Genomic DNA, 25,278 nt, shown 5'->3' on the forward strand with positions numbered 1-25,278 from the left:
TCTACAGAAGGGGTTTTTACTATGCTGGCTGTTTTTAACACATGTAAGCTGTTAGTACAGGTATGTGCCACTGTCTAAGATTTGGTAAAACTAGTGCTAGCTGCTTAACACAGCCTAATAAAAAGTAATCTAAGTATCTTTACAAGTGAAATAGAATATGTTATAGAACAACTCTGCCAGCTTCCTCTCTAAAGGCCTGTGCCTAATGCTCCCCCCCCCCCCCCCCCCCCCCCCCACACACACACACAGAACTCACTACCTGGCTTGTTCAGTTACTTATCCTCTTAAGATTATACAGTATTTGGATGAGTCAATTCCACAATTCCTATCAGAATCTTTAATTATGAAGCTCAGGCAGATTCACATCTTAATCAACTGCAAACAGTCGAGAATACTCATCTACTCACTGAGAAAACATGACCACATCACCGTGGCGTTCCTCCACTCACACTGGCTACCAATTCAAGCAAGAATACAATTCAAGTTCTACTGCCTTCTATATAAAACCATGAACAGCAACAGCCCAATATACCTAAACAACCGTCTAATCCGAACCACCTCAACCAGACAAAGGAGGACCCACGCTCCATTCACATACCCCCCAATCAGAGAAGTCAAACGGAAAAAACTGTATAATGGCCTCCTGGCCACACAAGCAGCGAGATTAGACCACCAACTCTCTACTGATAACGACCCCTGATTACAGAACATTTAAAAAAGAAATAAAAACCATACTATTTAAAAAAAAAACCTGATACCCACCAATCGAAACCAACCTAACGCCTCTCTACTCTCTAAAACAACCTAACACCACAAGAACCACCTCATCTCTATGAACCAACCTAACTATTCTAAAATTCCTCCAGAAATGGGCAGATAGATCCTTTATGTAATCCGTCTTGAACCGCAAGGTAACAGCAGAATAGAAATCACTAATGTAATGAAATTATTTGTGAAGATTGTATGAGAAAAGAAAATGAGATAAAATAGAATAAAAATTAAAAGAGAAAGGAAATAAATTTCCTTTCTCTTTTAATTTTTATTCTATTTTATCTCATTTTCTTTTCTCATACAATCTTCACAAATAATTTCATTACTCTGAGCTTTTCTTAATATTATGGTCCTTTATAGTTAATTGCATATTTATAGATCATATATATACAAAATGTTGTTATATGTATTTGAATTGCTCATTGTATTTTTTCCAAAATACTCAATAAAAATTTATTGAACTAAAAAAAAAAAAAAAAAAAAAAAAAAAAAAAGAAATCACTAATGTAATGTAATGTAATCTATCTTTCTTTGCTAATGGAAAATTCATTTACTTTCAACAGTGGAAAACAAAATGGTGTTGAATGGTCAAGGTATGGCAAAAGTGTGGTGCAGTGGTTAAAGCTACAGCCTCAGCACACTGAGGTTGTGGGAAACCCACGGCGCTCCTTGTGCTCCGGGGTGAGTCACTTAATCCCATCATTGCCCCAGGTACATTAGATAGATTGTGAGCCCACCGGGACAGACAGGGAAAAATGCTTGAGTACCTGAATAAATTCATGTAAACCATTCTACACTCCCTTGGGAAAATGGTATAGAAAATTGAATAAATAAATAATATTCTTCTCTGTGTTGTGAGGATCACAGCTGGGTTTCTTGATCAGGTTCTTAGAATGAGCAATTCAGTCAAGTAGGGAAAGGATACAACATATATATATATTTATTTATTTTTTACTTTTTATGGACTGACATACTGGCAGAAGAAAAAAGTTCAAAGCATGAGACTTAGTTGCTTTGTTAAGAGTTTTAATTGCTACATGCTCCCCAATACAACAAACGGCATCAGTAGTGTAGACGTTGACCAAGAAATAGCAGGGTAGAAAACAAAGCAAACGAAAGCCAAAATAAAAAGAAGACATCACAAAGTGTTACAATTCAGAGTATCTACATCCATACAATTTGCAGTTCATGTACTATCTGTGTGAAAAAAAGAGGGGATGGAAATTTCACTTTTGGAGAAGATCAAGGAAAATGTAATTGAACACATCCTATTTGTCTATTTGAGGCTCAGGGATTGTCTGTACACAGTCTACACAGCAACACTATCTCCTTTTTGACCTTCAAAAGCCTTGCACAAAAGGTAGCAGCAATTCTTTAGAGGTATCAAGTCGAAATATCAGCGGGTGAATTTACAAACAACAAAATCCCTATGTAATGAGATACTATGGACTTATCGGAGTTAATTGTATCTACAGTATGTTCTCGTTATATTTAATACTGACAAACACAGAGTTCTATCTTGGCTATGATCAGCATTTATGCAGAAGTAATTTTCTTTTTCAAAAAAATGTACTTCATAGAGTCATAATTTATAGTACTTTTGTGCTAGAAAATGTCACTGTTTTATTAAAGTTTCCTCTTACTAGATTAACATAATCAGCATTTTTGTTTAAAAAAGGAATTGCACGTTAAATTTAATAAACTAATATAAAACTAGGATGCTTGTAATAAAAACCATTGTCATAGGATTTAGAAAATATAGTCCAACACAGTAGTTTTGTAAGTTTACTTTCTTGTCCTATGTAAATTACATTATGTATTCCTAATTACAGATCTCTAAATAATTTTGGCAAAAAAAAAAAAAAATCTGTTCATTGCTACTAGTGTGCATATTAAGGGCTCCTTTTACAAAGCTGTGTTAGAGGTTTCTACCGTGGGCCGATGAAGCAAGTGCTCCGATGCTCTTAGGAATTCTATAAGCATCAGAACATTTACTTTGCTGGCCCGCGGCTTTGTAAAAGCCAGCGCTAGAAAATAAAATACTATCCAGGAAAATCAACTTTAGGGGTCCTTTTATGAAGGCGCGCTAACTGATTTAACGCATGCTAGATTCTAAGGCATCCATTATATTCTATGGGTGCTTTAGCATTTAGCGCACCCTAATCTCTAGCATGTGCTAAATCAGTTAGCGTTCCTTAAAAAAAAAAGGACCTCTTAATAAATATATTCAGTTCTGAAATCTATATACAAGTACTTTACAGCGACACATGAGAGTACTGCAGGACTGGCTTAACGATGCACAATATGATTACTGCTATACATTACTAGCACATTATTGCAGTCAGATGCATTGTGGTTCTGGAAGTTCTGAAGTGAACTATAGTGAAATAAATACCTCTCTTGCTTTTTGATCCATGTTTTAAAACAGAAAAAAATCAGTACTAAGTCTTGATACAACTGCGTATTAGTGCTTAAGGTCCATGATGCTTGTTAATTAACAGCAAAGGATTGACCCGTTAAATCCACAGAAAGGTGAAAATCCAAAGCAAAACAGCCTGTGGAGTCCGACGTTGCTGATGGACTAAGTTGTGGACTATTTTCTTGTTTCAATAAAAGCCTACATCAGCAACATTGGGCTCCAAGGCTGTTTTGCTTTGACTTGTTAATTAACACCATACTGTATAGTCAGGTTACCTTTGATACGCGATAGGGCTTAAGGAAGCTCGATCAATCTCCTGAGTTACATGACTCTTGTACAATGTAAAATGAAAATGCATAGAAGATTCCACTGTACTGGACCTGAATAATTAAACTACTAAATTACAGATCTAGATATTATTTTTTAAAATACTACATTTCGGATAATTGTCAGACTTGTACACAGTCTCCTTTGAGTTACATTATTTAAAGAAAATAAAACCTATTTTCAAATAAGCTAGGCAATGAGTGGATTCTGACTTGTTTTACAGTGCCTTTATATATGTTTGAGTTAGATGTTCTCAAATTTGATAAAATAAATTATTTTATGCCACTAGTTAAGAGGGGAGATGGGTTTTTTTATTCACAAGGCTGCTTTGAAAATCAGCTCTTGGAATGTGCATATGGCAGTGCTAAACAGAAGGTACTTTGCAATGTTCAGAAATGGAACATAAGTCAACAAGTGTTTGACAATGCAAATCACCTTTTAAGTAACACCGTTTTTTTGCTCTATATGCTATTTACACAACAGCTGCATATATGCTTATAAAAGATTTGTTTCCAGAGATAAATCAGCAATGCATGACCCTTGCTGCTTCACTTTGAAAATACTCTGTGAAAGTGTAAACTTTTGGTTCGTCCTTGTTCTTTTAATAAATGATTCACTTAATAATATTTAAAAAAACCCAAACAGTTGATGTGCAAAGTTGGTTTTCACCACTTTTCTGTATTAGAAGATGACCCAAACACTAGCACTTTGTTCACTTATGATTTGAATATCTTTGGCGCTTTTCTCCAATAACTTCAAGGTAAACAGACAATGAAAACTGAATGGTGAGGGGAAAACAACTAGAAAGTGAACCAGCACTTTTTGATCTTTTATTTACAAGTGAAAGTGAGTTGATGATTAGCAGACAGTCCTGCTTTTCAAAAGCAGAATGCACCATTATGGTATTCCACAAAGTTTTCAGTTAATGTTCTCTGAGACCAGTCTTCATCTTTGCACAGTGGATGACCTTAAAGGATACCTCTTGTCGACAGACTTTGCGCTTTTTCTCGTGGTTTGGGATGAAGAAAGAGTACCGGTTGAATTTGCTACAGGAACAATGTCTACCAAAGCTGAGGAGTTATGGGAATGAGAATTTCCAGCTTTGGAGGGTGACTGATTTGGTACTGCTGTTAATCTAATTGGCTTGTTTTTGGCTGGTTGGGCCTTCCTCTGGGGTACAATTGCAGCTCTAGGTTTATTCTCTGGAAGAGACTCAGCATTGGAGTTAATGCCTTCTTCTACATAATGGATTTTTCCTAAAAGATGTCTTTTAGCAGCCACAATCTCTGCATGAGAAGATGTGGAAGGTGACGGCATCATTGCAGCTTTGCCACGGGCACTTGGATCAAATTTGATTGCCTCTTCAGTTTCAGCAGCTTCTGTATGGAGAGGAGGTGAGGAAGTGCCATTGCGTTTGCCACACGATTCACAGCAAAGTTTATTGTAACCAGGAATAGAGCAGTAACGGGCTAGCACTTCCATTTGGCAGAATATTGATTTGTCTCCCAAGCAGGGTTCATCTGCAAAACAAATAAAGCATGGGATTAATACCCAAAGATTCTAAAGGATGACACAAACTAGGGACGGGCATTCATTTGAAATGATACGGGAAATGTCAATGACATATCGCATGTTGAGATATCCAATGACAGTGGTCTTCAACCTTTTTCATATAAAGGGCTGAAATTTGAATACAAACATAAAAATGAGTAGAATCCCCCCCCCCCCCCCACACACACACATAAAATGTGATGTTATCTGAAAACTATGCAGACTGTTATGAAAGAGAGAGAACACTATTTGCAAAGAGGAAACTCATTGTGCATATGCAAACCACTTTCCTAGGGGTCCTTTTACTAAGGTGCGCTAACCGATTTAGCGCATGCTAAATCGATTAGCGAGGCTAAATCGGTTAGTGTGCCTTAGTAAAAGGACCCCCATGTGCGCATGGTCCCCCAAATTCTGCATATGGCACCTTAAGTTGTGCATGCAAATCGATGCGCACAGCCAATTTGTTTGCACAATTTAATTGATTGATTGGCCTAATTAGCATTGATAGTTGGCGATTAACACCTCGTTATCAATGCTGATTGGCACTAATTAAAAGTTACGCGCTCAGCTCAGAAAGCATGATTATATAAAAGTATGCAGTAGATGTAGTGCTGAATTTGAAAAGGGGGCATGGCCATGGGTGTGTTGTGAATGTTTCTAAAAGTTATACGCATTATTATAGTATTTGTCTGATCTGCATACAACTTAGGCACAGGAATTTAGGCCTGGTTTTAGCTGGCCTAAATGGGTGTAGCTAAGTTGTGCAGTGCAGACAGACACTAAGCTTGATTCTATATAGAGTATGCACACCTTATAGAATTGAGTTAAATGCAGTTCTGGTTGGCACCGATTTTTTGGGCGCTTTATATAGAATCAGGCTCGACGTGCATTCTTTCAGAAAGATTGTGCTCTAGGCCAATCAGAGCCTTAGGCTCCTTCCCAGTGAATCCCAGGATGCACTAGGGAGGGAAAAACCCACCATTTTGAAGAGGTGGGCCAGCTGGTCAGAGGGAGAAGGCATCCCTCCGGCCAGCCATCTTAGTAAGGTAAAGGTGAGAGGATGGGGGAGGGGGACTGCATTGCAGCAGGAGAGAGTGGACATCTCTCCCACTGCCAAGGGGAGAGATGTTCATTACATTGCTTGGTGGCAGGAGGGAGTTGGCATGTCTCCCGCTGCCAGGGGGCGTGTGGGGTGTTGCTTGGCAGAGGGAGTGAACATCTCTCCCGCTGCTGGGGGTGTAGGGGTGGATCATTGCTTGGCGGCAGGAGAGAGTGGGCATCTCTCCTGCTAATCTTCAATTTGGGTTTTTTTTCAAAAAAAATTATTATTTTAATTGGTGTGTGTGGGGGGTCTGAGCAGTCAAACCTTACTGAGCCAATCAGCGCTCAGGTACTGATTAGAAAGTAAGCCAATGACAACTCAGACCTGTCGGTAAATTTTGGCTGCAAATGTGGCACAACAAGGTTAAAGAATCATTCGGCGATTATAGGGAATTGCTCAGAGTAATCATTTTAATATTAATGACCTCGTTGTACTACATTTGCATGGCAGTATTGGAGACTGCTAGAAATCTGAGAAAAAACCTCGGTAAGCCGTTTTGATAATCTGCCGCTAAAATACTTGCATGCTAAACTGGCTGGAACCTGTTTAGTGAGCACATTAAAGGCAGATTTTAGTTTTGAGAATCTGCCCCTCAGTGCCTGATGTCCCTGACTGTAAATATTAATATGCACTGTGGAATAGTTTTCTGTCCACACAAGGTTGCTTTCCCTTTGCCTACACCCTCTTCAGAACCTAGCCACAGTTTCTAAATTTCAGGTTTCCAGTAGTGCTGCCCGATTCAGGGAAACATTTTTTGATTCAATTTGGCCTATTGAATTGATTTTTCAATTTGATTTGATTCACATTTCCCGCCCAATAGCGTGGTTTTTTTTTTGGTTTTTTTTTCCAAAACGTCCTGTCTTTGGTTTATTTTGTAGCCTCTTCACCCACCCCAGCCCCCTTTGCCCTCTCCAACCCCATGCTGGTGCTGTAAACAAAATAAACAAAAAAGACATTTCTTCTCTCTGTTAGGTCCTAGCTCACACTCGTCTAACAGATCGCTAAACCCTTGCTTTTTTTAGGGTAAAGCCATGCAATGTTAGTGCATCAATTGCTTGGCTAGTTTGCATGGCCAGATTGGAAAATGGGCAATTGAGGGGAAAAACATGCTGTGAGCTGTTTTGTGCATTGGGTCAGCAAATGCGATTGTTGCTAAAGCTGTCAAAACAGGTTTAGCGATGATCGCTGGCTTATGTGCATCTGGGCCTGAGACATTAGGCAGGCAGAAAATAACTGATTGGGCGGGATTCCAGAATAACACACCTATCTACTAGAAAATATATTTGCAAGGTAAGAACCTAATCTCTTTTTCTAGTGCAATAGATATGTCATTCTGGACAGTAGGGATGTACAAAAGTAGTCCCAGAAATCTAGGGTGGGACCTCTGCGCCTGCTCATAATACTGAAGACCCAAAGACGGTGTACTCCCGTGCTGCCATGTCCACTCTGTAGAACTTGGAGAAAGTTGCAGTATGGACCAGGTCGCTGCCTTAAAAATCTCCTTGGCAAAATCATCTGAGAATCCATCCACAAAGAAGTCATGCTTCTTGTCGAATGAACTTTCATGGATACCAGCGACTACTTGCCACAGACAATATATGTTGATATGATGGCCATGCATATCCATCTTGGTAGTCTTGGTAGTCTAGTCTGACTGGTGAGAACAAACAGATGGTCAGACAGTTAGAACTCATTACTTGTAGTAGCCTTTAGATTACGTAAAAGGATTCTCTTCACATCCAGCTTTCTCAGAATCTGGTCCTTTTTCTTTGACCCTGTGGACTGGAACAGTGGTAATCTTACCTCTTGATTGACATAGAAAGCTGATATAACCTTTGGCAAAGAGGATGGGACTATGCACAAGGAAACTCCTGCCTCCATGATCTTGAGGAATTGGCTCCCTGTACAATATAAGAGACTTGGCAGAAGGGCTGCGAGGTAAAATAACATTATTCGCCGATGACGCCAAACTAAGCAATATAGTGGGCAAAAGCGCAACAGACATAAATTCAATGTCCGACAACATGATGCACGACCTACTCCTACTGGAGCGCTGGTCTAGGTCCTGGCAACTCAGCTTCAATGCCAAAAAATGCAAAGTCATGCACCTGGGCAGCCAAAATCCTTGCAAGACTTACACCCTTAATGGCGAGATCCTAACAAGAACTGAAGCAGAACGAGACTTAGAGGTGATTGTCAGTGAGAACATGAAGACTGCCAATCAAGTGGAGCAAGCTTCATCCAAGGCAAGGCAAATCATAGGTTGCATACGCATGAGTTTTGTCAGCCGTAAGCCTGAAGTCATTATGCCATTGTATAGATCCATGGTGAGGCCCCACCTGGAATACTGTGTGCAATTCTGGAGGCTGCATTACTGTAAGGATGTGCTGAGACTGGAGTCGGTCCAGAGAATGGTCACCCGGATGGTGTCGGGACTCAAGGATCTCCCGTACGAGGAACGGCTGGATAAGTTGCAGCTGTACTCACTTGAGGAACGCAGAGAGAGGGGTGACATGATCGAGACATTCAAGTATCTCACGGGCCGCATCGAGGTGGAAGAAGATATCTTCTTTTTCAAGGGTCCCGCGGCAACAAGGGGGCATCCGTGGAAAATCAGGGGCGGGAAACTGCACGGGGACACCAGGAAGTTCTTTTTCACTGAAAGGGTGGTTGATCGCTGGAATAGTCTTCCACTAGAGGTTATTGAGGCCAGCAGCGTGCCTGATTTTAAGGCCAAATGGGATAGACACGTGGGATCTATTCATAGAGAAAGGTAGGGGAGGGTCATTGGGGTGGGCAGACTAGATGGGCCGTGGCCCTTATCTGCCGTCTATTTCTATGTTTCTATGATAGTGCCTGTATCTCCAAGACTCTTCTCCCTGATGTAATGGCCACGAGGAAAATGGTCTTGATAGTAAGATCCATTAATGATGCCTCTTGAATAGGCACATATGGAGCCTGACTGAGTCTGTGCAAGACAACATTAAGATTCCATGACAGAAATGGTCATTTTACCAGTGGTCTCAGCCTTAACGCTCCTTTCAGGAATCTGGCTATGTCGGGATGAGAAGCCAGGGGAACTTTGTGTTCTCAGGCTCTGAAGCACAAGATACCCACCCACTTGGACCTGAGCAATGCAACTGTGAGGCCTTTGTCAAGACCTGCTTGAAGGAAAGCCAGCACCTCTGAGATCGGAGCACTAAATAGCTCCACCTTTTCTTTTATACACCAGTGTTTCAACTTAAGCGGAGACCATTGTAGGCTTTTTGGCTCTGAGGAGAGTAGCAATAACTACCTCCAAGTATACTTTGTGCTTTAATGCCATAAGACCAAAGCGGTCCAGATCTTCTATGACCATTGGACCCTGAGAGAGAAAATTAGGATGAACCTGTAGTCTTGAGACATTTGTCCCTCTATAGACGTACAAAATCCGCATACCATCGATGGCATGGCAATCTGGTGTCATGAGCACCACTCTTCCTGGGTGGCTTGCTATTCGGTGGAGTATCCACCCTATCTTGGCCAGCCTTGTACTTTCAGGCTCGGATCTTCAACTGAAGAAATGATCCATTTTCTTGTTGCTCACCATAGCCATCAAGTCAAAAGTGGGCAGTCTCAGCAATGAACAATAGCTTCAAACAGTTATTTTTTTTTATCGCCAGCTGCTGCAGTAAAAGCTCTAGTGAGTCATAGAATTCCTATGAGCATCAGAGCTTTTATCGCAGTAGCCGGTGATTTTTTTTTTTTTTTTAACCTAATGTGGCTTGATAAAAGGAGGCCTAAAAGAAAAAGACATTTTGGGAATTTTTTTTTTTCCAATAAGATTTTATTGAAAAATTTTTGAAGAAAACACAACACAACACAAACAAACAATATAATATAATACGATAAATAAAGTCAAACGGTGTCACTTACCACTGCAGGGAGGAAGCTTACAAACTCTCACTGATTCAGGTTTCTCTCCATCACACTGGTCACCAGCACGGCACAGGACTTGTCTCACCTCAGTCCCTTCACCACAAGTTACAGAGCACTAGAAAAATAAAGAAGATTGACAAACTGGCATGGTGTCTCATAGTTTCAGAATTTCAGCAGGCATGTATTGGTTGTATGTAGCTAGGGTTAATGGATTTTATGGAAGTAAAATCTGGACCCATGGCCACGCCCCCAGGCCTGCTCAGTTCTGCCTGGCCCTGCCACGTTCCGCCCGAGTCACGCCCCATTCTACCCTAGCCCTGCCCCCTCAACCTGTTCACTTGCTCGGAGTGGCGTTGGAAGAGCATCTGCGCATGCGCAGGTGTGATGCGGTGACGTTACACCAGGGATCTCAAAGTCCCTCCTCGAGGGCCGCAATCCAGTCGGGTTTTCAGGATTTCCCCAATGACTATGCACGAGATCTATGTGCCTGCACTGCTTTCAATGCCTATTCATTGGGGAAATCCTGAAAACCCGACTGGATTGCGGCCCTCAAGGAGGGACTTTGAGATCCCTGCGTTACACGCATGCGAGTGATGTCACTGCGTTGCATCCGTGCATGCGCAGATGCCCTCCCGACGCCACTCCCGGCTGAAAGCTTTTCAAAACCCGGACCAAGTGCTGGGTTTTGAAAAGCCGTCCAGACATGTCCTCTAAAAGGAGGACATGTCCGGGAAATCTGGATGTCTGGTAACCCTATGTGACCAGTATGGAAAAGCAGATCAAAATTAAACAAACTTTTGCAGTGATCATAATCCACCTCAATTACAATCAAATGCAGCACCTGATAGGGATTTGAGTGAGAAACATTTTTGGTTGATGCCTGGAATGTCCTCCAGAGGGAGGTGGTGGAGAGGAAAATGATGACAGAATTCAAAATAAGCGTGGGGTGAACACAGTGGGTCTCTAATTAGAAAATGAATGGCATTAATGAAAGAACAAAGGCCGGTACACGACAGACTTGCACAGTGTGTGTCTCGTATATAGCAATTCAGTTTATGATGGGCTGGGGAGATTTGGATGGTTTGGATAGGTTGGAGTGAGCTTCGATGGCAGCTCCAGTAGTTGGAACCCAAGATATTGAGCTTTAACAGTAACTCCAGTAGTTTTGGGTGGACTTCTACAGTCTAGCACCCCAATCAGAGGCGTCAAACGCAAAAAAAATGTACAATGGCCTACTGGCCACACAGGCAGCGAAACTAGACCACCCACTATCCTGTCTACTGATCACGACACCAGACTACAAAACTTTCAGAAAAGAAATAAAAACCCCGCTAATCAAGAAATCCATCAAGACAAACTAACACCGCAGGAAGCATTTCAATCCTCCGAAGTAACCTGCTCAACTCTGTAACTCTTCTGGAATTGTCCAGATAACCTCTTATGTAATCCGCCTTGAACCGCAAGGTAATGGCTGAATAAAAGTCACTAATGTAATGTAATATCAAAGAAAAAAGACGATTCAATTTAAGCATCAATTTTTATGAGTGAAACTGTTGGGCAGACTGGATGGACAATTCAGGTCTTTATCTGCTGTTATTTACTATGCTGCTATGGTTCATTCTCCAATTTTTTTAAAATATTTTTGCAGTTCGTTTCTCACATTGAGGTTAATAACATTTTTTTTAAAGAAGCGTTACAACATTTTAATGAACACGAACCAACTCAATGCACACTAAATTTAGCGTGCACTACATTTTTTAAGCCACATTAACAAATCACCCTCTCCCCTTTCATTAAACCGCGATAGCGGTTATTAGCGCAGGGAGCCGTGCTGAATGCTCCGTGCTGCTTCCGATGCTCACAGGAACTCTAAGAGCGTCGGGACCAGCACGGAGCATTCAGCATGGCTCCCTGCGTTAATAACCGCTATCGTGGTTTAGTGAAAGGGGAGGGGGCAAATGCACTCTTTCAAAAAAAAAAATCTTTATTGATTTTCAAACTTTGACAGTGCAATACAATTAATTGAACATACACACTACATAAAACGCACTATTAAATACACAATTAATACATAAAACAATCTTCCTCCCCTCAAGACCTATTATGTGATTACAATATTATAATTAAGTAATTTTAATAATCAAAATACATTTCCCTCCCCCCACCACCCATGGATGTGCAAGGAAATCTAATAAAAAAAAAAAAAAGATAAGATACATGATGTCTATTATGATGCAACAAATGCAGTCAATAGGCTCCACACCTTATTAAATGTATTACTAAATCCTAAACATTCTGCATTCATTCAAAGGGGAGGGGGAGGGGGGTTGCCAAATGTACTCTAATATCCACTTTGACTGATATTCATCATGAAAATTATAATTATTTATTTAGTTTATGTATTTAATACATTACATATCCCACACATCCATATTGTTCTTAGCGGGCTAGAGAAAACCAAACACTTTATAGACAAACATGAAAAATCCACAAAATGCAATTCCACTCTTACCCCCTCTTTTTACAAAGGCGCGTTAGGCGTTTCAGCACACGCTAAATGCTAACGCATCCATAGACTTATAATGGGCATGCTAGCGTTTAGCATGTACGTATATTTAGCGTGCGCTAAAAACACGTAGCGCACCTTAGTAAAAGGAACCCTAAGTATAACCAATGTGCAGTGATGCATAGTTTATCTACATTTAAATGTAATGTAATGTAATTTATTTCTTATATACCGCTACATCCGTTAGGTTCTAAGCGGTTTGAAGAAAATATACATTAAGATTATAAATGAGAAGTAAGAAGGTACTTAAAAAATTCCCTTACTGTCCCGAAGACTCACAATCTAACTAAAGTACCTGGAAATTAATAAAGAAGAGAAAATAAAGATGGTTGAAAAAAGAAAAATTAAACTGAAACCTGGGCACCTTTTGTTGCTCTTGTGATTCTGAAGTAGGATTAGGTAAAAGAAAGAGCTGAAGGAGAAACTGCTCAGTGTCAGACATCACCAACCTCTACAATAATAGCGAGGAGTGAGCAGAATATAAGAGGCAAAGGCTACCCTGTTTGTTAAATGAAATTTACTGAGGTGAAACCAAAATTAAACATCTAGTAGTGGAAAAGCTGAAAAATGTCACAGGCCTTATGGTGCCACTAAATAACCTGGGAAATGCAGTTAAGAGAAATGTCTGTATTTGAGGAAATACCAGACAACCTTTGAGGTATATAATCCCGTGACATTACTGCCCTAACGACTCCATTAAACAAACTGCAGGAGCTACGTACAGAAAGAGAGAGAAGGATCGAGAGAGAGAGAAGGAAGATAGACTACTGAAACTGATACTCTTTTTTTTTTTTTTTTTATTAGGATTTTATATACCGCCTATCAAGGTTATCTAAGCGGTTTTACAATCAGGTGCTCAAGCATTTTCCCTAGCTGTCCCGGTGGGCTCACAATCTATCTAACGTACCTGGGGCTACAGAGGACTAAGTGACTTGCCCAGGGTCACAAGGAGCAGCACGGGGTTTGAACCCACAACCCCAGGGTGCTGAGGCTGTAGCTTCAACCACTGCACCACACACTCCTCCACTGTTAGGTTCCCCCCCCCCCCAATATCTTTATTCATTTTAAAAACCGACATCAAGTGCAACATATTATCAAAAAATGTACAAAATAAACATATAATTTGAATCTTGGATTCAACCATAAGGACTGACATGTGGATTAATGAATCAAAATAGGTGTTAAGTTATTAATAAATTTCAGTCTGCCATGTAACAAATAGAATTCTATTACATAAGAACATAAGCAATGCCTCTACTGGGTCAGACCTGAGGTGCATCGTGCCCAGCAGTCCGCTCACGTGGCGGCCCAACAGGTCCAGGACCTGTGCAGTAATCCTCTTATCTATACCCCTCTATCCCCTTTTCCAGCAGGAAATTGTCCAATCCTTTCTTGAACACCCAGTACCATACTCTGCCCTATTACGCTCTCTGGAAGCGCATTTCAGGTGTCCACCACACGTTGGGTAAAGAAGAACTTCCTAGCATTCATTTTGAATTTGTCCCCTTTCAACTTTTCTGAATGCCTTCCTGTTCTTTTATTATTCGAAAGATTGAAGAATCTGTCCCCCTCTATGCCCTTCATGATCTTGTAAGTCTCTATCATATCCCCTCTAAGTCTCCTCTTCTCCAGGGAAAAGAGACCCAGTTTCTCCAATCTCTCAGCGTATGAAAGGTTTTCCATCCCCTTTATCAGACGCGTCGTCTCCTCTGAACCCTCTCGAGTAACGCCATGTCCTTCTTAAGGTACGGCGACCAATATTGGACGCAGTACTCCAGATGCGGACGCACCATCGCCCGATACAATGGCAGGATAACGTCTTTCGTTCTGGTTGTCATACCCTTCTTGATTACTTAAAATACGACATAATCTCAATGGAGACAGGAGTTGCCATTCTAAGTAAAGCCAATCAGGGAGATGTTCCATGAGCTCAGGAAGGATCCAATACATACCCTGATGCAGTACATAAGCCTGATGATACCTATAAAAATTTGGGAAATTTACCTCACCTGCCGCAATTGGTTTTTGTAAAGATACTACAGCAATTCTTGCAGCTTTACCCAGCCAAATAAATTTAGCAAGGATACTATTTAATTTCTTATAAAAGGACCCCTTAAAATAAACTGGCAACATATCCTTCAGAACTGTTAGGTTTCTTATTACTGTATTCTGATTATTTTTAGCAGCAGCAGCATTTTTGAATTTAAATAGCAGTAAGAAATAATCTTTAGCAGGTTTATTTGATGTTAGATTTATTTATTTATTTTAAAAATTTATATACCGTTTAAAACTAAACGGTTTACAAAATTTACATGCACTGTATTTAAAATGAATTTTATAAAGCCGCGCTAGTGGCTGCCGTGCAGCAATAGCCCCGAAGCCCTTTAAATCTCTATGGGCTTCGGAGGCTAGGGCAGCTTTGTAAAAGAGGCCGATAGTTAAAAAAAAAAAAAACCCCATGTAATAAAATAAACATAAAAACAATCTTTAAGGAGATACCATGATGTGGATAAAAAGATCATGAATCCACTTTATCAAGAGTAACTAAAAAAAGGCATCTACAAACAGCTGCATCTTTAGTAATTTTCTGAAGTTACCCTTTTCACAGCAATTTCGTATCTGACCCACCAAGGCGTTCCATAACTTAACTCCTGCGCAGCAGAAGGTCTTTTTACCGGTCTCCACAAGTCTTCAGTAGCCCTAAATTCTCAGAACACAAAGATCTTTTTGGTATACAGTATAACTGAGTATATTGCTTTTAAGCAATTCTGGGATGTTTCCATACATAAGTTGATGGCAAATCATCACTGCTTTATACTGGACTCTGAAGGTGACTGGAAGCCAAAGCACTTTTTAAAGATATGGTCATATTTAGACAAACCCATAATCAGACATGCTGCTGTATTTTCTATAACCTGCAATGCTCTGCATTTAAAAGTTTATTAGACTACTACCCTAGTGAGATATTTTTGTGGTGAGAATTCACAGCATTATTGAGAACCAGAGGCTGCCCTGCACAGTGCTGCTAATTTTTATTCTTTCCAACCCAACAGAAGTTAATTGTACAAAAGGGGTAGAACATGTCTAGCTATCTGGTGGCAAAATAACTTAAAAGATTAACAGAATGGGAATTTATGAGCGTCGGAACTGTTACCGCTGTGGCCAGTGCTAAAAACCTCACTATGGTTTTGTAAAAAAAAAAAAAAAAAGAGGGGGGGGGAGGTTTGAATGCCTAATTGAATTTTTAATTGCCTTTCGCTTAGGAGCGCTTTTTGCAAATATTGTTCCTTATCTATTAGCTTTTCCACTCATCTGTGAGCTTGTTCTGGAGGCTGAATGTTTTTGACAGGTGTAAGCTCAAGTCTTGATAGTGGCATTACTGATCATAAATGTCAAACGTGCTTAATTCGACTGTTTTTGTATATGAAGTTGTAATAATATTTGGTGGCCTGGACAGATATCAATTATTTCATGCAAGGCATACTTTTCTGTACCAAATACAAAGATGGTTTCTTTGGCGATTTTGCCTTTGAATGACCTATTGTATGTATAATTTGATAATATTTTGATAAGTTTACGTCGCCCTTACTGCCACCTATTTTCTAGGCGGTAAGGGCTCCTGCGCTGACCATGTGATAATCAGCACACAGCAATGTAGCTGCGCTAACTGATCAGCGCAGGGCATGCTTATCTCTGCCCTTAAACAAGGCCCCTGTGCTAAAAAATGAAATCTATTTTTTAGCACCTGGCAATCACACTGATCCTAAAACAACTATGGGGCGTAACCGCGTCCCAAGGGAGCGCCTTTTTAACTTACAATAAGCGTGTGTTAGTGTTTACTGCAGCTTAGGGCTCCTTTTACTAAGCTGTGTTAGGGCTATAACGCGCGGAATAGTGCGTGCGCTAGATGCTAACGCCAGCATTGAGCTGGTGTTAGTTCTAGCTGCGTAGTGTGGGATTAGCATGCGCTAATCTGCTGCATGCGCTAAAAATGTCTGCACACCTTAGTAAAAGGAGCCCCTAATAAAAAGACCTCTGCATCATTCTGCAGGAATAATAATCATGTTAGATATTTTTCAATCCAAAAAGAAGGCAAACACTCTACAATAAATATAGCAAAGAAAAAAAGTGGGGGAAAGGACTGTACACATCAACCTGAGATAAAAGCAAGTTTATTAAATACAGTCATCTACTGAGACATAGAATATATATGATAATCAGTCATTCCTTGATACCCTTAGGGGCATTGATGAAAGTCCAATAGACGGTGCTGAAACATCTATCTTAAGAAGGAAAAATAGTTTATGGCACAAAATAAAATAACAGCTCTAAAGTGAGGTAGAAATCTCTAATCGCTACTGGAGCTCTGTGGCTGCACAGACACAAGCAAGATGTTTTTCAAGACAACCCAAAGTTGTGAAACCACTTTTTCCTCAATTCATACCCTTCAAGCTTGTATTTTCATATTATATTATTTGAGTGGAGGAGTAGCCTAATGGTTAGTGCAGTGGGTTTTGATCTTGAGGAACTGGGTTCAATTCCCATTGCAACTCTTTGTGATCCTGGGCAAGTTATTCAACCCTCATTACCCCCAGGTACGAAACTACTAGATCAGGACTGCCCAAGTCCAGTCCTTGAGATCTACTGGCAGGCCATGTTTTCAGGATATCCACAATGAATATGCATGAGAGAGATTTGCCTGCACTGCTTTCTTGGTATGCAAATCTCTCTCATGCATGTTCATTGTGGATATCCTGAAAACCTGGCCTGCCAGTAGATCTTGAGGACCGGACTTGGGCAGCCCTGCACTAGATTGTGAACCCACTAGGGACAAAAAGTACCTGCATATAGTGTGTACAGCACTGTGTATGTCTAGTAGCACTATAATAGTAATATGTGTGTGTATATATATATATATTTATATATATATATATATATATTTGGGAGGCCCTGCTGGTAGTGAAACTACTGACAGCATAGCTTCTCAGATTTATACAAGCCCCAGTGGCACATCAAACCCATATACCGTGACAAATTGATTCTCGGAAGAGATCAAACCGGCTATGTCACTCGAAGCCCGAATGATGAAGTTACGACTGTCTTATTTTGGTCACCCCCATTAGAAGAGAGAGATCACTGGAGAAGGATATCATGTTTGGGAAGATCGAAGGAACCAGGTGAAGAGGCAATCAGATGGCTGGACACATTGAAAACAACCATGGGAGGGGAGAATATGCGGAGCTCTTCCCTAAACTAACTCCAACCTTCGCTAACTGTTACCTCTTTTGCCTGACAATATTTTCTTTTTAGTAGAATGGGGGAGCAGAAAGGAAGCGCCCAGCCACCCCATCCAGTGACTGAGAACTCCAGGGGTCTAGTTCAAACAACCATTTATGGAAGGCTCAAGCGCCAAGCGCAGGAGACACTCCCGACTTTGGGAGGAAGGTCAAACTCTGAGGCGAGCCTTAATTCAGATCGGATCTCTTTGAGCCCAATCCAGAAGCAGGCTCTTCTCCAACCCAGAAAAGAGAGCCTCGTAGAGAGAGAGAGAGGTGACACAGTCTTCCCAGGAGGAAAGGCGGCTGTTTAGCCTTGGAAGAACAGCAGGAGGAGGATCGTATAGTAGGATGATGGTATCGTGGGGGCCCTGACATTGGCATCTACTGCAGTGGTTGGAGAGACCTCATCTTTTGTGAGAGGGAACGAGCAATTTGGAGAGTTAGTAAAGCCTACAATTGTCAATATGGATGAACTGGGGACAGCTACTGAAATCATGGCCTCAAATCTCAGAAAATAAGTAACTATGGTGAGATCTGACTGTTCTATCAACTCCCATGTAAACATCCATAGAGAAATGTTACAAGAACAAGGTGAGAGTATAAAAAGTCATGAAGAATAGATTAAACAGATTAAGATTTGAAAAGTGAAGATTATTAAGGAAAGAGCTTTCATCCAGAAAAAGTTGGAATTTATGGAAAATAAGCAGAAGGATAATAATTTGAGACTGTTATATTTCCCTAAATCTCCAATAGAATCAGCAGCGGAAATGGTTCGGAGATATTTGAACGAGGTTTTGTTAATACCAACAGAAAGTTTACCACCGATAATAAGAGCTCAGTATATCTCTCTAGGGAGTAAGCAAGCTAATTCTACTCCGACTAGATCAGTGGGAGCAGAAGGTGGTAAATTGAATTTGACTAACTTTTTGGAGAATTCACTGGAAGTAATAACTGAAAGAACTACTCTCATAGTGACGTTTGCCTTGGAATTTGATAGGGACTTAATTCTTCAGACTTATTTCAGACACATTAATGATAAATTTTTCGGTTCAACAGTATGTTTGTTTCCTGACATATCTCAAGTGACACAGAAGAGAAGAAAGGAATTTATGGCATATAGGTCAAGAGTCCAAGCTTTGGGTACATCCTTTATATCAGTGGTCTCAAACTCAAACCCTTTGCAGGGCCACATTTTGGATTTGTAGGTAATTGGAGGGCCTAAAAAAAATAGTTAATGTCTTATTAAAAAATGACAATTTTGCATGAGGTAAAACTCATTATAGTTTTAAAATCTTTCCTTTTGGCTAAGTCTTAATAATAATATTGTAGTTTATAGCTAAAGAGACATATGATCAAGAAACTGTTTTATTTTACTTTTGTGATTACGATAAACATACCGAGGGCCTCAAAATAGTACCTGGCATGTGGCCCCCGGGCCGCAAATTTGAGACCACTGCTTTATATTGACATTTCCTGCAAAGTGCTGTGTTTCACTAGAAGGGAAAAATGTCATTTTTTTTACCGAAACAGTTGTACTTTATTTTAGCTATAGAAGGGGGTGAGGAGGGGGAGAGTAGTGATAAAAACAATAGCATTGCCCACAGTTCAATGAACCGGCTGTTAGAAATGTTCCCCAATGCTGTTCTTTTGGTTAATTGTATAATTTTTTTTCTTTATCTTTTTCCTGGGTCCTAAGTATTGTGGACTAAATAAGTAATTATAATTTCCTAGATTACTATGGTACCACATATTATATGGGTGTTTTAATTTCTGAATCTGTATTCAAGTAAGGTTTGCTTGTCTATATTTTGAAAATCAATAAATATATAAATCATGAAAACAACCATGGGGATGACACTGGAAGACCTTTCTGGACTAGCACAAAACTGATTTCTTTTTAGATCCACATTTCATCAAGTCACTAGGGGGTCCTATTATCATGCCGCGCTAGCGGGGTTAGCGCGTCGAACATTTCATCATGTGCTAAGCCCTGCGGCCAGCTAAAAAACTAATGCCTGCTCAATGCAGGTATTAGCGGATAGTGTGACAGGTGGTTTAACGCGCGGTATTATATACGTTAAACCCCTACCGCAGCTTGATAAAAGGACCCCTAGGTCTCAAGCACGAGTCGATGACACATAACAACAACAACATACACACAAATTCTGTCCGATATTCACTGCTAATAAGCTGACCATGAACGGCTCCTGGCCGGTTAAATACTGTTTGGCCAGATAATCTATTCAGTGGGCTATTAACTGGCTATCTCCACTGAATATCAGCAGTCAGTGGCTAAACCTTAGCCAGCTTTATCGTGCAATAGCTGTCAATTTTGGACACTGACCAGCCAAGTTTAATGGCCAAATTAGGCCACACAAATAGTAGGTTTATCTTTGGGCACTATAACTAAGCCAGCCAGCACTGAAAATCAACTTAGCCAGCTGGGTTTGAGCCAGCCAGAAATAAACCAGACATTCAATGCCAGCTACCAGAAACGGTCCAGCATTGAATATCAGTGGTCAGCGCTGACCGCAGGAGTTAGCCGGATTGCATCCTCTGTGTGCCTATTTATCTATATAAATTGGATATTAATGACTTTGCTTATTTGACAGATGACTCAGCTCTTCAACATGCAGAGCTGAAATGAACAACAAAAAAAAACACCAAAACCCCAAACCATTCAGTATGATTTTCTCAACAAAAGGTGGCATCTTCATTAATATATTGCTAAATATCTGTGTGTCTCACTTCAGACCAGGGTCCTGTCTTCCACTGTGCGGGACATGGTGTTCTGTTGCAAGGTCGTCGACTCTCAGGTCGATCTCCATTACAGTACTTGCTGTGGACTGAGCGGTTCGTGCCATCATGGAGAGGTTGAATGCAGCGCACAGTGCGGATCTGGTAGCCAGAACTTCCACAGGTTTTAGTACAGTGCTCCCACTCATCTGAGATCCAGCTGTTTAAAACACAAATGAATTGTTAAAATCCTATACTGTTCGCACATGAATTAATTACACTTCCCCCTCCCCATTCACGGTTTCGGCAATCGCGATTTCACATATTCGTGATTTTTGGGGGAGGGGGAAAAAAAGAAACCCCCCCCCCCACAGTTTAGCCTTCCCCCTGGCGTCCTGGCCTTACCTGGTGGTCTAGCGGGCTTTCAGGGCAGGAGCGATCTTCCTACACTCCTGCCCCGTGTAGATTGCCAATAGGAAATAGCTGTGGGGAGTTCCCGTCGTAGTCTCGAGAGACTACGGGAACTCACGGCAGCTATTTCCTATTGGCGATCTGCACGGGGCAGGAGCGTAGGAAGATCGCTCCTGCCTCGAAAGCCCGCTAGACCACCAGGTAAGGCCGGGACGCTGGGGGAAAGGCAGGAGGGAGGCGGGGGTGGGTCAGAGCCGGACCAGAAGATATTCGTGGTATTTCACCATTCGCGGTCCGGCTCTGCCCCTATCCCCCGCGAATTCAGAGGAAGAAGTGTAACTGATATTTGCCTACAGTGATCTTCAATTTTCTCAAACTACACAATTATTTTGAATTACAAAACAATTTATCTTGAGATTTTGAGTATTTCCCAGCCGTGGCTGGAGAGTCTCCACATATGCACAGATGTCAATGTGATGACATCACGTGCATGTTTGATGTCATCATGTCGATGTCCACGCATGCGCAGAGGCCCTCCAGATGGGGCTCTGAGCTTGTTAACCCTAAAATGACTTTGCCGGTGCAGAGTTGCGGGGGAGCAGGAGAGATGCCGGTGCTGGCTGACTCGCCTACATGACGTGCTTCTCGCAGCATACCTGGAATCTCGCTATGGCACACAGTTTGTTATACACTGCTTTACTGCATAAAGATGGCAAGATTGTTCAAAATTACCCCTGATATCAAAGCATCTTATTCTGAAGAAAATATACTGCCAAAGCTATCAGTTTCCTGTGATTACGAAATCAGAGAAACCTGCACAGAATTTTCGGTTGCTGAAAAATTGCAAAAAATGAATTGCAATCTGCAAAATCAGACCCTTATCATCAGCACCCTCAACGTAAACAGACCTGTACATGAAAGAGAAGATTCTGAACAGCTGTGACAAGCACCATCCCAGAGAAAAAGGTAGCAGTTTGGGGCGATGAAAAGACTGGAGTTTGAAGAAATGGGAGTCTGACAGAACAGTAATATGGTGCTCATTGGAGGGGTCTAAGGAAAGGAGGAAGCTGGTGTTTGAGAATGACTAAAAATCAAATATCAATTGGCTATGGGCTCCTTTTATCAAGCCGCGCTAGCGGGGTTAATGCGCGCGACGTTTCATCACGCACTAACCCCCGCGCTGGCCAAAAACTACCGCCTGCTCAAGAGGAGGCGGTAGCGGCTAGCGCGGCCGGCGGTTTAACGCGCGCTATTACAAGCGTTAAACCGCTAGCGTGGCTTGATAAAAGGAGCCCTATAATTCAATAGGAGGTTTCACTTTCATCTAATAGCAAACATTCATTCCCCCCATTAAGTTTTCTTTATCAATCTACTTAAATAACTTGATAGATCCTCTGCTGGCTCTTCATCAACTTTTCATGTGTATGCCACAGGGAGCCTTGACCCTTAAGAAGTACAGTGGTGCCTCACACAACGAACTTAATTCGTTCCAGGAGCAAGTTTGTTATGCGAAAAGTTCGTTATGTGAAACGCGTTAAGCGCAGTGACTAACGACTGCCTGCAGTGCCTGCGCGGAAGGATGCAATACATCGGCAGCGATCGTGGAAGCTCGGGCGACTTCGTTGTGTGAAACGAAGTTCGTTGTATGAATCATGACATGAAGTTCGTTGTGTGCAGCGTTCGCTGTGCGAGGCGTTCTTTATGCGAGGCACCACTGTATAAATGAAACATGGACATATCGGGAAAGGCGCTACATGAATGAATGATTGAACAGATGTGTGATATTTACTAAACTAAAATAGAAATAAAAAATATAAAATTAAGAATATAAAATAATCATAGGAAACTGAAGAAAAGGATCCAATGACGATAGCGGCTCTTACAGAATACACATGGAAAGTTGATGAACCGCCAGTGGACCTGTCAAGTTATAGATTGATAAAGAAAACTTATTGGGGAGGAAATGAATGTTTGCTATTAGATGGAAAAAGAAGACAGCACCTGTAAGAAACTTGAAGAGAAGAAGGGGCTGGTATCTGCACAAGGATTAAAGAGAAGGGGCTAATGTCTGCTGAAGGGTTGCGAGTGAATACACTAGAATCACTAAAATCACCTTCAGTTTGTTCAATTTCTTTAAACATAGAAATTGACGGCAGAAAAGGGCCATAGCCCATTGAGTCTGCCCATACCGATGACCCACTCCCTGACTTTTACTCCCCTATAGATCCCACTTGAATATCCCATTTTCTCTTAAAATCTGACACGCTGTTGGCCTCAATCACCTGCTGAGGCAGCTCGTTCCAATGATCGACCACCCTTTCGGTGAAGAAGTACTTCCTAGCATCACCTTGAAATTTCCCTCCCCTGATTTTCAGCGAGTGTCCTCTGGTCACCGAGGGCCCTGTAAGACTGAAGATATCATCTTTCACCTCTATACGCCCCGTGATATACTTAAAGGTCTCAATCATGTCCCTTTCTGTAATAATTTTTAAAAGGTCAACTTTTATATGTCAGTCTGATCTAAATGTGACAAGAAAAATGCATCCTAGCTGAAACAATAAAAGATTCATACCGTGGCTGCGTGCATTCATGGAGATTGCACATTCTACGGATTGGCTTTGGTTTCTTGTTGGCTTCACAGAAGTTGCGATGAACCATTTTACTGTCACTTTTCCGGCGGCACCCATATTTTGTGTACTGAAAACCTGGGGAACAATTTTAGAAGAGAATCATTTTATACTTACGGCAGAGGTGTCAAACTCAATCACATAAGGGTCCGAAATCTGAAAAAAAAAGCTAAGTCGCGGGCCGAATTTTTTTATTAAGATACTTAAGGGTCCTTTTATTAAGGTACGCTAACCGATTTAGTGCGCGCTAAATGCGCACCTTAATAAAAGGACCCCTATGTGACTAAGGCTTAGGGCTCCTTTTACAAAGGCGCGTTAGCGGTTTAACACACGTAATAGCGCGCGCTAAACCACCGGCTGTGCTAGCCGCTACCGCCTCCTCTTGAGCAGGCGGTAGTTTTTCGGCTAGCGCAGGGATTAGCGTGTGATGAAAAGTCGCGCACGTTAAACCCGCTAACGTGCCTTCATAAAAGGAGCCCTTAGTCTTAGTAGAAGTTTAGGGTTACAACCAGTGCTCCCTCTAAGCGGGCGGGTGTTGTGGGCAAAATTTTTTTCGCTGTGCGCTACAAATATCGGGCGCCAGCGCCAACTCGCCCGATTCTCCTCTCGCCGCCCTGCCATCTCCGTACGCCGTGCGCTGTGACGTGAAACTTGTGCGCTGCGATGCAATATTTTGTGCGCCAGCGCAGCTTAGAAGGAACACTGGTTACAACGTCTCCAACCCTACGCCGGCTCTGTGATGTAAACAAAATAAATAAAAAAGACTTTTCCTCTCTCCTTTAGGTCCTAGTTCATGCTTGCTGTCTAACACCAGCTCTGGCAGGATAAACATTTCAAATCTGACATATTGTAATCACAAAACTGAAAATAAGATTATTTTTTTCTACTTTTTGTTGTCTGGTCATTATTCAATCATGTTGGTCCCAGGCTCTGTGCTCCAAGACAATGAACTAAGATAGTGATCAAACTTGAAATATTGGATTGTAAGCATAAAAGTTGAACATTGTGCCAGTTCTTAGTATCTTCTGGAGCTCTGTGGTTGAGATCCTCTCTGGACAGGGACTGGATCAGGCACTAACAGGAAAGGAGCTTTTACCTGGGGGTTTTAATAAAGTCCTGTGTTTTTACACAATCTACATGTGGCAATACTCGTGTTTTGCGCTGCATCATCTGTAGGTTCACATGGCCTACAGAGGGTCGTTGGTCAGCTGTAGTCATCCTAGCAGGCCACCATAGCCTCAGCTGCACGTTCTCTCTGGTGCGGTCCCACTGAAGTATGGGACTGCGCCAGAGGGAACGTGCAGCTGAGGCTACAGTGGCCTGCTAGGATCGCTACAGCCGACCAGCGATCCTCTGCAGGCCATGTGAACCTACAGATGATGCAGCGATGCAGCACTTGTACCGGTTGGCCAGTTTTAGGGGAAATTTGAAATTGTCTGGCAGGCCAAATTTCAGCATACCTGGCCCGCGGGCCAGAGTTTGACATGTCTGCCTTACGGGAAGGCAAATTAATGTTTACTAATGTGTGAATCAAGCATCTGACCTAAAGCTTAAACAGATTTTTAAAAATA

At 41.4% G+C, this 25,278-nt stretch overlaps 1 protein-coding gene across 2 annotated transcripts in view; it reads right to left on the reverse strand.

Annotated features, from left to right (window-relative positions):
• Positions 1-1,787: 1,787 nt before the first annotated feature.
• The window catches only part of ADAMTS3 (ADAM metallopeptidase with thrombospondin type 1 motif 3), a 320,349-nt gene continuing 296,858 nt past the window's right edge, over positions 1,788-25,278 (reverse strand). For both annotated transcript variants that reach the window (XM_033961379.1, XM_033961370.1), the window contains 4 exons: positions 23,653-23,785; positions 20,682-20,889; positions 10,086-10,203; positions 1,788-5,037 (listed from right to left, as the gene is read on the reverse strand). In XM_033961379.1, coding sequence (XP_033817270.1) covers positions 4,463-5,037; positions 10,086-10,203; positions 20,682-20,889; positions 23,653-23,785 — 1,034 coding nt within the window. In that variant the 3' untranslated portion in view covers positions 1,788-4,462. The remainder of the gene's footprint in view (positions 5,038-10,085; positions 10,204-20,681; positions 20,890-23,652; positions 23,786-25,278) is intronic.

This window comes from Geotrypetes seraphini, chromosome 1, assembly GCF_902459505.1.
Source record: "Geotrypetes seraphini chromosome 1, aGeoSer1.1, whole genome shotgun sequence".
In the NCBI taxonomy this organism is placed as follows: domain Eukaryota; kingdom Metazoa; phylum Chordata; class Amphibia; order Gymnophiona; family Dermophiidae; genus Geotrypetes; species Geotrypetes seraphini.